Here is a 13,834-nt window from a genome sequence, read left to right as displayed (position 1 = left end):
TCAGAGCAAAGTTGGACGCAGTCTACAGTCTATATGTGTGATAACTTCTAAAACAAGTGATATCGCTAGAGGTGACGCTGTCAGCGTCGTTACGCAAAATTGAATTTCACAGCCAATTAATTGAAATTAGCTGATCTAGTTTTCCAAACCATTCGCCAATTATTTTTTTCAGAAAAAATTTTAACCAACAGAATTTTGACTGAAAAATTTTCAACAAAAAATTCTGCGTCGCAAAGTGGCAGATGCTCACGGACAAACCTACGAGAACATTTAATCTGCCACATGCGACGCAGAATTTTTTGTTGAAAATTTTTCAGCCAAAATTCTGTTGGTTAAAATTTTTTCTGAAAAAAATAATTGGCGAATGGTTTGGAAAACTAGATCAGCTAATTTCAATTAATTGGCTGTGAAATTCAATTTTGCGTAACGACGCTGACAGCGTCACCTCTAGCGATATCACTTGTTTTAGAAGTTATCACACATATAGACTGTAGACTGCGTCCAACTTTGCTCTGAAAGAGTTTTTGCCGGGATCTCTACTTTGGAAGTTTTAAATTAATTAATTACAATCTTCGACATTTTAAATGTCTCACTGTCAAATTTTTCTGAGAATTTCATTGTGTCATTGCGAATTCACAATGACATTCTTTGAAAAAAATGACAGTGAGACATTTGAAATGACGAAGACTGTAATTCCACAAAATTCTGATTTTTCATGGGATAATGATGAATGAAAGTTAAGTTCTGATGGCCTGACTAAGGTTACTCTAAAGTTTCATGGAGATTGACTGCGGATTTTCCGAGATCGACCATCGATGGACATACAGATAGATGGAAACATACAGAGGTAAGTTGAAAGATTTTGATTGTTTGGAGAATGTCATTTTTCATGTATTTGTACTGAATATGACGACTTGGAAAACGCAATATCTCTGGTTCCCGAGCACTTTGGTAGGCATGTGATAGCTCATTTTCTTTGAATTTCAATGGAGAATATTTAAATAATAATTTAGTTACGATATTGGACATTTTGGCGAAAGTAGAATTCTCGCCTGTACATAGTTGCCGCGTCTCAAAAAAATGTCTTCGTTCTTTTTTGGGGGGTGAGACTGCGTCATCAAGTCTTCTATCGCTGCGGAGATGATTTTATGAATGAAATTTAGAGTGATGAATTTAGCATTTGGTGTTGTTGTGGCGACTGTCGCGTATGTCATTTAACAGCCGCTCAAATTTAAACGTACGGTTCAGTTTTACTCTCTGCGTAGCTCCGAGCGCCCCCAAGTGTATAAAAAGTGAAAGCTCCGGTTTGAGCGGTTTGAGGGGTTTGAGCCTGTCAGTTGACAGTGAAAATGTCAAAATATTGGCGGTTGACCTGTGTCGGATCACTAGGATTTTTGTTCCGAATAAATATTTTTACACAACTGATGAGTTTGAATAATTTGTCGTCATTAGCCGCCAACGTCAGTAAGCCATTCCGAAAAATCGAGACTCGTTTGAAGAACGAGAAGTCCGAGAATAGTAACTGTAATGCTAGGAACACTATCGATAATCGACAAGATTTTCAATTTTGAATTTTAATTTTAGTAACCGACGGTGAGTTTAGGGATCTGTTTGGTATCTTTGGAGAAACGCTCGACCGAGCACTGGAAATAATCGGCAAACGATCCATAAAGCTATACAAACGACAGGTCAACAATCGCACAATCATCGAGATTGCAGGATCCAAGGATTCGGTTTATCGTTTCTTTCCAAACATCAACTACTGCCCCTGCGAGGCGTATCAATACCACGTACTCAAGTCCCGGTCACAGTACACTTGCAAGCATATTTTGGCCGCAAAAATTGCTTTGCTTTGCTTTCGCCAGAAAATCGTCACCGAAGTTATGCCTGATGCGCAATTCAATGTCATCGTGGATTCGATAACCGCAACGGGATTCAAATAGATCAGTCTGGTGTGCCAATGCACAATTCGAAAGTGTTGTACGACAAAGGATTAATCAGGAATTTGAAAATGCTCACCCAATCGCAAATAACCGACTCGCAGATCCGATTTGTGGGTCGCATGGACAACATCAAAATGTTTTACGGTGCCCTAAAGTCGCTGCAATTCCACAACGATGTGCTGGTCAATTGGACAGACAATGGATTTAAGGCCACCGTTCAAGATGCTAAATATTTGCAGGGCTCGGTCTACGTGAACAAGTCATGTTTCACCGAATACAGTCTGCTGGAAGAGACAACCATTCGACTGAATTTGGTCGTGCTCTGTGATTGTCTGAGTATTTTTGCAAATAGTGGCGTCGACTGCAGCATGAAAATGATCTACAAGGGTGACGGATCCCCAGTCATTCTAATATTGGAGCAACATGGCAGCGACGATTTGGTGACAGAATGTTCGATAAAAACGAAAACCTACGAGGAACCACTAGACTTTGCCATCGACGACGAACAGGGCTGCAATACAATCATTCTGCGTGGTGCCGATTTCGCTACGTTGCTGAACGAAATCGACAAATCGGCCGAAGAATTGGAAATTTTCATGTCGCCCAAGGCTCCGTATTTCCGTCTGACCGTGCTGGGCGTCGTACAGTCCGAATCGAAAACGGAAGTGGCGAAAAGCAGCGAAATGATCATAACGTTCTCCTGCGACAACGAGTGCTCGAACAAATACCGAATGAGTCACATACGGGGCATGATGAAATCGGTACTGTTGGCCACCAAGGTGGCAATACGAACGGATTCGACGGGTCTGTTGAATTTACAGTTGATGATCGGTCCGAGTTCGCAGATCTGTATCGATTTCTTCGTCACGCCGTTGGTTGATGATTTTGCGGGTAATGATTCGAGTTAGCATCGGCTTGCATTGACTTAGTCGTTTCGGAAGATTTACGGGATTCAGGGATTCAAAATGTCAAAGGGACAATAACAGCATATGTATAATGAGACACAAAATAAAGAAGTAAAATAAGTTCACTCTATTGAGAGGAGAAAATGTTTTTAAATTTGGTTCTTGTGACCTAACTAGTCTCTGTGTGGAATGCCATCTAGGACTCGTTCATTACCGGTGAATTTTCGTTTCTCTTCCCTCTGGAATTAAATTAAATTCGATCGAAACAAAATACAAAAAACATTAAAAAAATCTATAAAAAACAAGGCATCAGAACAGTCGGAGCGTTTGCTGCGACTTAGCCCCGTACGACCCGTAATCCTATTTCGTCCGTAACCATAATACGTCCGTAGCCGTAATACGCCCGAAACCCTAATACGTCTACAACCCTCTAATGCTTCTGTTACCAAAATGCAAGTCAAGTTGGGCATGGTCAAATTTACTGAAAGTGTTCATTTTTAAAATTGCGCTTAGCGCAATTACGAAAGCCCGTACGAAGTACCTCTCAAATAAAACCAACAATTTACGACATTATTTTAGAAACCCAAAATTTTTTCGCCAACTTTCTATTGGGTATTCAATTATTGGGCTAGTGCAGATGGTGTAACGAAAAATGAGATCGATTACATCATAACTGGCTGTAAGTCAACCGTTAAGAACGTTACGGTCCTAAACAATTTTTCAACCGGTAGTGATCACCGAATGGTTCGTGCAAGAGTCACGTTAAATACCAGATTTCAAAGATCACAACTAGTTCAGAAAAGTGAAAGGATTGACGTACAACGGCTTTACACACAAAATGAAGAATTTGCTACGAAAATGACTGCCGAATTAGATAACGTCAACAATCAATGTGAAACATTGGACGAATTGAATACCAAAATCGTCGATACAATAATGGGTTTCATGAAATCCAAATGCAAATCCGTCCAAGGGAAAGAATCAAAACTCAGCAGAGAAACATTAGACCTGATCGCAAGCAGAGCAGAGTTGGTAAAAAACGGAGGACGAGATTCGGTGGAATACCGGAACCTGTCTAAAAGTATCAACAAAGCAAGGAGATCAGATGAAAGAAAATATAATGTCCAATTGGCTCAAAACATAATTGAAGCTAACTGCAATATGAAAGTCCTACGGAGAAAAATGACAAACGCCAAAAAAGAAATCTTCAAATTACGAGACAAAACAGGAACGATCCAAACGGATCGAAATGCGATATTAAACATTGCAACAGAATTTTATGAGAATTTGTTTTCTTCAGCAAGACAGAGCCCAACGGAAGAAACCGAAGATAGACCAATAATAAGAAACGTGGGATCGGAGGATATGCCCGACATAACTGTTGATGAAGTCAAAGCTGCAGTAGCCGAGATGAAAAACAAAAAGTCTCCCGGAGAAGATGGTGTTCCAGTGGAAGCCATTAAACTAGGTGGAGACTCATTATTAAAGGCAATCACGGCTTTGTTTAATCAATGTCTCCAATGGGAAGAAGTACCAGAAGCCTGGGAAAATGCGGTAATTACATTGCTGCATAAAAAAGGAGACATAACAAAGCTGGAAAATTACCGACCCATAAGCCTATTGTCAACACTCTACAAGTTGTTTATGAAAATCATTACGAAGAGGAACACTAACAAGTTCGACTTCTACCAACCTGTTGAACAAGCTGCTTTCAGATCTGGTTTCAGCACAAACGACCATTTGCAGGTGATGAGAACGCTCATTGAGAAGTGTCGTGAATCGACAACATCGACATAGTCTTGCTATTCAAAGACTTCGAAAAAGCTTTCGATTCAGTGGAAACATGGTCGATATTGGACGCATTAGACGAATGTAGAGTAGAGTCAAGGTACTCCAACACAATTCGATATGTGTACAAAAATGCTACTTCATGTATAAAACTTCATAAGAGCACGGAGAAATTCAGAATTGGCCGAGGTGTAAGGCAGGGTGACACCATTTCACCGAAATTATTCACGGCGATTCTGCAGAGTATTTTTAGGAAGTTAAACTGGAGTAAAATGGAAATAAAGATAAATGGAGAGTACCTGAGCAATCTCCGCTTCGCTGATGACATTGTACCGATAGCAGCGAATCTAGGTCAGGCTCAGCTTATGCTACAACAGTTAAGTGAAGAGGCGAGCAAAGTTGGCCTCAAGATGAACTTATCGAAAACAAAAGTCATGACCAACATCGGGGACGATAGAGAAATCAAAATTGGTGACACTGTCATTGAATGAGTGAGTCGACAGCTATGTATATCTAGGACATAAACTGAAGTTAGGTCTGGACAACCAAACTGCAGAAATAAGACGTAGGATTGGTCTTGCATGGGCAGCGTTCGGAAAACTCAGACTAATTTTCAAAAGCAAAATGAATAATAGTCTGAAACGCAAAGTTTTCGACACTTGTGTCCTTCCAGTGCTCACTTATGGAGCGGAAACGTTAACTTTAACAAAAGCATCCGAAGATAAATTGAGAGTGACACAAAGAGCCATGGAACGGAGTATGCTCGGAATAACACTCAGAGACAGAATGACGAATCAATGGATTCGACAACAAACCAGGGTCGTTGATGTCATGGAAAGAATAGCATCTCTGAAATGGAGCTGGGCGGGACATATTGCAAGAAGGACAGACGAACGTTGGACCAAAAATATCATGAACTGGCGACCATATAAAAGACGAGCTATAGGTAGACCACCAGAGAGATGGACAAACGGAATTAAGAATATTGCAGGTACAAACTGGCAGCAAATGGCAATGGATCGTACGAAATGGAAAGAAGTTGGAGAGGCCTACATCCAGCAGTGGATAGAAACAGGCTGAAAAAGAAGAAGAAGAAGATTCAATTACCTCTCAAATGAAACAAAATCTAGCAAAATCGGATGAGATTTCCTCGATTTATGTGCAAAAAACACTTAGGGCCGAGTACCGGCCTTAGTCCAAGAGACCAAATTTGAAACTTTTTTTGCCATCATTCTATTCGGCATTCAATTATCTCTCAAATGAAACAAAAACTAGCAAAATCGGATGAGATTTACTCGATTTATGTGCAAAAAACACTGAGGGCCGAGTAACGACCTTTGAGCCCTCCCAACAAGCTCGCGTTGCATCCTACACAAAAACAATGTTCAGCAACTTTGTTCTACTCGTCAATACCTTTCATTTAATATATCACAAGCAGCTATTGCGTGCGTATTTCGGTAGATATCGTCGAAAGACTGAAAAACACCTATAGGGCTCTAGCTCTGGAAGGACCGACCCTACCATGCCCATTTTCGAACTTGACCTTACTTTTGTCGATACCAATCGGGGAAAAAAAGAATTTTGAAAAAAGGTTGTGATTTGCTCAAGCTAGAGGGGTCACAGACGAACGGACGGACGGACATTTTTTTTATTGCTGATTCGTCATCTATGAACATAACCAAATGCTTTGCCCTTACTGTCTGCTTCCAATTCGACGTGTTACAAACGGCATATTAATCTTATAAGCCCCCAGTACTTCGTACGGGGCTAAAAATGAACGAGACGAACAAGAGGAAAGTCGCATCGATTGTGTCCCACCGACCCATCGCCTCGAACTAGAATTGTTTTTAAATTTTCTTTTATCTTCGATATTATGTTACGGAACACGGAAATGTTGGTTGGTTGTTCAACACGTATTATGGAGGTGCTTTGTCAACACCTTAGACCCTTAGACGAATTATAGAGGTAAAAGAGAATGTCAAAAGGAGAATGTGCCCTAACGATCTCAGTTAAATGCTGCCTTGGTTTTGTTCCTGGTTAACTGGACTTTTACATACAAATTTTGACACATGGGTGCATCGAGGCCAGTGAAATATTTTTCTTTTTTCTCTCTTTTAACACTCTATACAGTGTTAAAAGAGCGTAAAAGAGAGAAAGATGACCACTCATCATCGATAACTGAAAACCAAGCGGCATGGCATCACAAGAACGTCCCTTTTCCACACAAATATTCTGGAATTAATAAAATTGTTGTATTGCTTGGTCAGTAATTCAACATTGACAAAGTGTTGTATTGCTTTGACTTGACCAAAATTGTTGAAAAAAATTCTTTTATTCAACGAAGGGCGAACGAAACGTGTCGTGCTGATATGCACATAGTCATCGCAAGACAAATTACTTTCTGGTATCATCTTTTAATGGTATCGATTAAATATATCGATTCCTTTTAATGTTTTGCACGAAGACAATGGGGCAAAACATTAAAACCGATCGTTTCACCTTAATGTTTTGCACCATTGTCTTCGTGCAAAACATTAGGACATAGGTGCACTGATGATGGCGTGATACGCCGAAATCAGCATTGTTTTGTCCTGTTGTTCGTCCGCATTATGATTGTAAACGGTAAAACGTTTCGTCACGAATCGTAAACGGTAACACGTTTCGTTCGCCCTTCGTTGAATAAAAGAAATTTTTTTCAACAATTTTGGTCAAGTCAAAGCAATACAACACTTTGTCAATATTCTGGAAGACGCACTCTAAAGTGAATCCGATTCTCGTGACGGTTTTTCGTGCTGGTTCGTTGTGGGACTCACAACACCATTCATAACGGCGATACCTCAGTTTATCAAATGTATAGGACGTAAGAAGATAATGTGCTTCGGTTGATGGTATCGATTGCTGAAGCAATGGAGAAAACATATGGTCCGAAGACCATCAATGCATGTAAATGGTTCTTCGTGCATGTTAGTCCAAAATCGTCCATCATCGAGGCTGAGAGCAGCATAGAGATCGTCGGTATCCTTTGCCACTTTGAGTGGTTCGAGCCGACATGTTCGTCCAGTCAATGTTACAGGTTGCGGTTAGACGCATGGTTTCCAATTGGTCACTGCTCGGCCGATTGGTTGACCGAACTCATGGATACGAGGCATCCCTTCATACGAAACTCGAAATATTTACAAATTTTTACTCACATTGGATTCGAGCTGATTCGATCAGTGAAATGTATTAAATTCGCATAAGTTCCAGATACATATATTTACCGTGGCGTTGTTCTATAATTGCTAAATTTTCGTAATCTGTGAATGCTTCGATAAGGATAAGAGAGAAACAGTCAGATTATTGGTCGGTAAGACACGATTTGGCATTATATCGAATTGAACCCATTTGTACAGACAATAGACACATTAGTACATTTTGTTACGAATGATGAAAGGTTGAATTTTTCGGCCCCGCCTCGTTAGGACAAGCTTACGACGTGTACCGAAAAATTCAGCTTTCATCACGAGTCACAAACGTCGATTTTTGTGCTTGAAAATTTTAATGAGACGAAACCACAACACCATTAACATAGAAATCACTCTACACAGCCATTTCAACAACAAAGCATGCACACTTGATCGCGGCCGGAAAAATATATATGAAAATCCATTTTCGGCCGGAGAGAGCTAGCGTCCGCGAAAGTACTTTCTTGGCCGCAAATACCTCTCTCTGAGAAGTACAGAATTGAGCTTTTCGATCGTAGAATGCGTGTCGAAATCCGTCGAATTTCAGTCTTCAAGCACAAAAATGATTTTTCACAACGCAAGTGGTAAAATAGTCATTTTCTCCTCTCCGCTGAAACTTCAAAAGCCTTTGTTGTGACAAACAATATGTTCGAAAAAGTTTATCTCGCTACGCTCTAGCAACAAACAGCATCCTCGAAAATGCGATTTCTCACTTCAATTAATTTTTTGTTTGATTTTATCATGTATGGCGAATCGCCCAAAACCACTTACAGTGGAAGTGTGACGCAAGTCCCTTTATCCACTACAAAAGAACTGATATCGGTGGCTGTGACGCTTACAGCTTCGACTCGCAAAAAGAGAAGCAAAAAATTCACCGAGTGTTCCAGCTTGTTGTTAATGGAGCAATGACTTTATGTGTTGCTGTTGCAACGCGAAACCAAATTCAATTTTTGTTATGCTGTCGAACATAACAGGAAAACGAAAAGAAATTTGAATTAGGTCTTTTTCACATTGCTTTATGGAGCTGCTCTAACTACACATACAGACCCAAAGCAGGCCTAATTCAAAATTTTGTTTTCTGTTTATCTCTCTAATGTCTCCAAAAAATGTAGCATATGGTTTCGGAATGTCTGGTCAGGGTATGAATTAAAGCCTATAAAGGATCACTCTTTTCAATGGGGAATGATGAAGCATCTCAGTCTTTGGCCAAAAGAGGGTATCACTTCAATAAGACTGAAAATCCCATCAGGTATTCCTAGACATACAAACCAGAGGAAGAGGACATGCGGATATTGCAGTATTTCGGAAGAAACGAATTTATCGATTGACAAATTGGTTTGAGGTAGAGAACAACCATTCGACGTTCCATAATTTTATTGAGATTTTTGTTTACATTCAGAAAAGGTTTTGAGATTCACGACTCATTGTGTAATTGTCACACGCAATGTTCAAATATATAAATTTGTCTAAATTTACCACTCGAAAATTTCTACGCAAGTTTGTTACTCTTTTTCAAATTACTCTTTCGGTGCTGTAAGTCATCCAAATCCTCTACGATGAACGGACAATCTGACCTTATTACAAGGCATTCTAGGTATGCGAATCCACTCAGAATCGGTCCAATTACCAAAGTATTTGCTTCTATGTCGCTTAACATCAGTTTCAGCTTCTTGAGGTGTGGATACGCTGCAACTAATTTGGCCAGCCACAGATTGTACAATAGGTCTGAACTTGCGACCACAATTGAGAGTTCGCTTAACTTTGGATTGAAATATTCGATTGTGTCAAGAAAGGGTTCGGTCCCAATTCGGATTGCCAAAACTTCAACGAAATTGAAATGTCGCATAATAGCATCCAGTTCTCGTTCATCTCTGCTCGAGTGTTGTGCGATTAAGATTCGAAGACGTGGTGCAGATTTTGCCAATACACGAAAAAGGTCAGCTGGCATTGTAACGAATCCCTGCAAGTTCAGCTTTCTAAGTGAAGCGTTGTCCGACTCAGCAAGTGTTTTGAATTTGGTTGTACTTTCGTGGTCGCCAGACTGTACTATAGTCAAATCTGTCAACTTCTTCAAATTCCGAAACTGTACGAATGACGCATCTGATGTCCAAGTGACGTTTACTGCGAGTGTCTCTAGGTTCAAGTTATGTGCTATGGCAGTCATAACTGGGCCATCAACAACAGTTCCATCAAATAGAGTTAGTGATTTCAATTTGATTTGTTTTGATAGAATCGATCCAAGCTTGACGCTGTTTATTCTGTGCCCGCTTAGCTCTAACGACTCTAAGATCAAATTGTCGAATATGTCGATGGCAACATCATCATCTTGAGCGAATTCCAATTTCAATTTCTTGATATTCCATTGCCGATCGAGCAGCGGCGTCAATGTATTCCAACAGAAATTGCTTATTTCCAGTTCGGTCAGAACACCGGTTCGTAGACGATTGAAAACCGCGAAAATATCGTCGCTGCATCCAGCCATCGACAAGGATTTCAACTTCATTAAGTTTAAACCACCGTCGTCGTCATGAACGGTATGCGTTGACTCGTCGTTCCCGATACCTCTTGATCCTTGAAAACGCAGGCAGCGTAAGTCCAAATGCGATACGTTCGGTATTGATGACAGAATTTCCAGAAATGTTGACTCATCCACGGTGGCTCTGGACACATTTGTGTATTTCAAAAACGTGAGGGTCGATGAGAAACTTTCCACAACGGAAATAATCGGTCGCTGATCCTGATTCAGAAAATGGTAACGTATACCACAGCACAGATTCAGACTACATTCAAACGGTCCGATTTCCACTTTCGTGATTTCTCGATTCGATGTTTTCATGCTCTGTAAACACTGCGAATCCATCACATTGTCACGAAAGAAACGGTCGAAGAATCGCTGGTCAATCCGTAAACAGACGTTTGGATCATAAGCTTTGCACACAATGTCGTAGAACAGTTTGTTCACTAGTGACACTTCACTGCACGTTGGCAGATACGCGAAGACTTTCATCAGCATCTCAACTGGCAATTGGTCGATTTTCATTTTGTCACTCTGTTTTCACGTTTATCGTCCAGGTAGCTTCCAAATAAGACACAAAAATCGTTTAACACTCAACTCGTTAGTTCCTTTCCGTTCTTTTTGGATCATTTAATTCCCAGAAGACTACTCAACACCGTCCTTAAATCAAGAATCGTTTCACACAAATGCTGGATTGTTTGTGTTTTGTTGACAAAAATTTTTGATTGATGCATATATGACACTAGTTTTGACACATGACATTTGGCACTCTTTCTTGTTATGAAACCGTTGACACCGAATTTTTGAACCAACTTTCGAAAAGTCTTTAGTTGTGAGTTCCTCGTGGGATCGTAAAGCTCACTGAACCCATCGGAAAAGGTTTCCACACTATGAACGTCTGGCAAAATCGCTTACACGCAAAAAATGTTCCGCTCAAAAATGCCTTCAGCGGCACCCTTACAGTTTGTTCATACTAAATTCGAACATTCGAACGTACGATTTTTTAGCCATTAATGCCATTAATGTCAAATAGCAAAAATGCGTCCGTTTCACTCTTTTTCTCATTAAGGGTAAATGTGACGCAAGTCCTTTATCTTACTTACAAAATAACTGATGTCACTGAGGGTGACGCATTGTGCATCATACGCAAAAGTTTTATCAACAAAAAATTGACTCAAAAAATTTGTGAAAGAAAATTTTCCAGCAAGAAATTTGCGTCACAAGTGGCAGATGATTCGGTTTTCTTTCGTTTAAATTCTTTCAGTACATTTTTCAACCATTTTCCTAACAATACGTTCCTCAACATCTGCCACTTGTGACGCAAATTTCTTGTTGTAAAATTTTCTTTCACAAATTTTTTGAGTCAATTTTTTGTTGATAAAACTTTTGCGTATGATGCACAATGCGTCACCCTCAGCGATATCAGTTATTTTGTAAGTAAGATAAAGGACTTGCGTCACATTTACCCTTAAAGGGTTTTTTGACTGATATCAGTACTTTTGTAAGTTTTAAGAATAAAGCGCCAGCTATAACATATCCATTTTTTTAGAGACGACGAAAGCAATTTTATACGTCCCGTAACACAAAAGATAATACCAAAACCACATTTGAAACAGGAGAATCCAACTACCCGACAATTTTCATATTTGCCACCGTTTTCTGCTTCTAAAACACTGAGACTTTGTCGAAGACACCAACCTTAAAATTGAAACAATTTTCAAATTTTGGTCATTTCGCCCCGTATTCTACTCCCAAAACCCTGAGACTTTGCCGAAGACACCAATATTCCATCTGCCATACATTTCGAAAAAAGTCTTAAAACATAAAATTTAAACACTTTTCCAGTTTTGGTCATTTCTCCCGTATCCTACTCCCAAAAATCTGAGACTTTGCTGACGACACCAATTCTCTATCTGCCGCGCCAACAGAGATAGCTCTAAAAACCTAATTGAAACAGAAAATTCCAACTTTGCGACATTTTTCTCCAATACCGTCCAATTCTACTCCCAAAACTCTAAGACTTTGCCGAAGAAACCAACCTTCCATCTGCCACAGTTCCCGAGATAAGTCTAAAGACTGATAGTGCCCAAATTTTTCCACTTTTTGCGCATACTCGCCTATTCTACTCCCAAAACTCTAAGACTTTGCCGAAGAAACCAACCTTCCATCTGCCACAGTTCCCGAGATAAGTCTAAAATCTGATAGTGCCCAAATTTTGCCAGTTTTTGCGCATACTCGCCTATTCTACTCCCAAAACTCTAAGACTTTGCCGAAGAAACCAACTTTCCATCTGCCACAGTTACCGAGATAGATCTAAAAACTAAAAGTGACCAAATTTTTCCTGCTGCTCAACCATACCACGATTTTACGAACCAACCTAGTCAAAGTCAATACTTAATGATCCACACAATTTCCAACAAGAAACACATCCCAAAACAACACACATGACCATCCATTTCATGCACCAAAATATACAACACACTCACACACACACACATACAAATTGGCTTTTATATGGCCTTTGTATGGAGACTTTGGGGAGCTCCAGCTCCCAAGATATGGGTTTTTTCCAACTTTTGAAAATTCCATTCTTATTTTTGGGCCATTATTAGCCTATAACCAAAATTTCAGGAAAATCTATAGAAACGTTTGGGAGTTGCTGGATCCACTTTTCCATAGGAACTAAGTAACTAACTAACTAACTAACGTAGGCGATTTCAGTTATCTGAAAAAACGAAATTTTGCTTATTTTCATACAAACATCAATATTTTGAAGTTCAATATCTCGGCCAATTTTGAAGCTGCAGTAACGTGTGATAGCTTGTTGAACTCGTATTGATGCCTAGATTCTAAATATCTAAGTTTGGGGGTCGTTGGAGTTAAGGGGGAGAACTCAAAAAGTTGCTGTAAATATGCTCCGCCGTCCTAAAGAAAAATTTGTTAAAACATTTTTGGTAGTGGACTTGCGTCACGCCCGCTTACTAACGTGCGGGCATATTTCAGATGAGAAAAATGTTTCAGATAAGGAACATGTTACGAATTAGGTATCTAACGTTCGTTCGAAATTCTTCTAACGTAATCATTTTATAAAATATCTTGTTTTAGTGTTCTTACATCAATTTAATGGATCTAAATATTTTTGTCGCTGTTATTTAGGATTAGTGAAACTGATTCACTTCTGTAGAATATAGAATTTACGAAATTTATAGAACGTAGATGTTGTTTTCTATGTTTAGGCATCGATGCTTTGCTGAAAAGCATACATTTGGGCGTTTTTTAAACGCTGAATTTTAGTTTACTTTTGATGATATCTTTCCACCAGAATCCCTTTGCAAAAATATAGGTCCGCAATAGCGACCACGAATGTTTTAGCTTTCAACTGAAAATCGATTTGGTTGTAGCAGTTTGACCAACTCTGACAAAACTGAGCAGTTTACGAAAATTTCGTTAAACTACTCA

At 39.5% G+C, this 13,834-nt stretch overlaps 1 protein-coding gene and 1 long non-coding RNA gene across 2 annotated transcripts; one reads left to right on the top strand and one right to left on the bottom strand.

Moving 5' to 3' along the window:
* Nucleotides 1-1,349: 1,349 nt before the first annotated feature.
* LOC119076125 (cell cycle checkpoint protein RAD1) lies at nucleotides 1,350-2,992 on the top strand. The gene is made up of 2 exons (XM_037182794.1): nucleotides 1,350-1,524; nucleotides 1,585-2,992. The coding sequence occupies exon 2, from the start codon at nucleotides 1,961-1,963 to the stop codon at nucleotides 2,849-2,851; it is 891 nt and encodes a 296-aa protein (XP_037038689.1). The 5' UTR covers nucleotides 1,350-1,524; nucleotides 1,585-1,960; the 3' UTR covers nucleotides 2,852-2,992.
* A 1,647-nt stretch (nucleotides 2,993-4,639) lies between these two features.
* Nucleotides 4,640-7,347, bottom strand: LOC119076202. Its single transcript, XR_005087571.1, has 3 exons — nucleotides 7,178-7,347; nucleotides 5,823-5,826; nucleotides 4,640-4,650 (listed from the first exon to the last, which is right to left on the bottom strand). It is a non-coding gene; the product is annotated as an uncharacterized LOC119076202 (long non-coding RNA).
* Nucleotides 7,348-13,834: the final 6,487 nt, after the last annotated feature.

The sequence above is a fragment of the Bradysia coprophila genome, unplaced genomic scaffold (assembly GCF_014529535.1).
Source record: "Bradysia coprophila strain Holo2 unplaced genomic scaffold, BU_Bcop_v1 contig_232, whole genome shotgun sequence".
Lineage (NCBI taxonomy): Eukaryota > Metazoa > Arthropoda > Insecta > Diptera > Sciaridae > Bradysia > Bradysia coprophila.
This window is presented reverse-complemented; position numbering and strand designations above follow the sequence as displayed.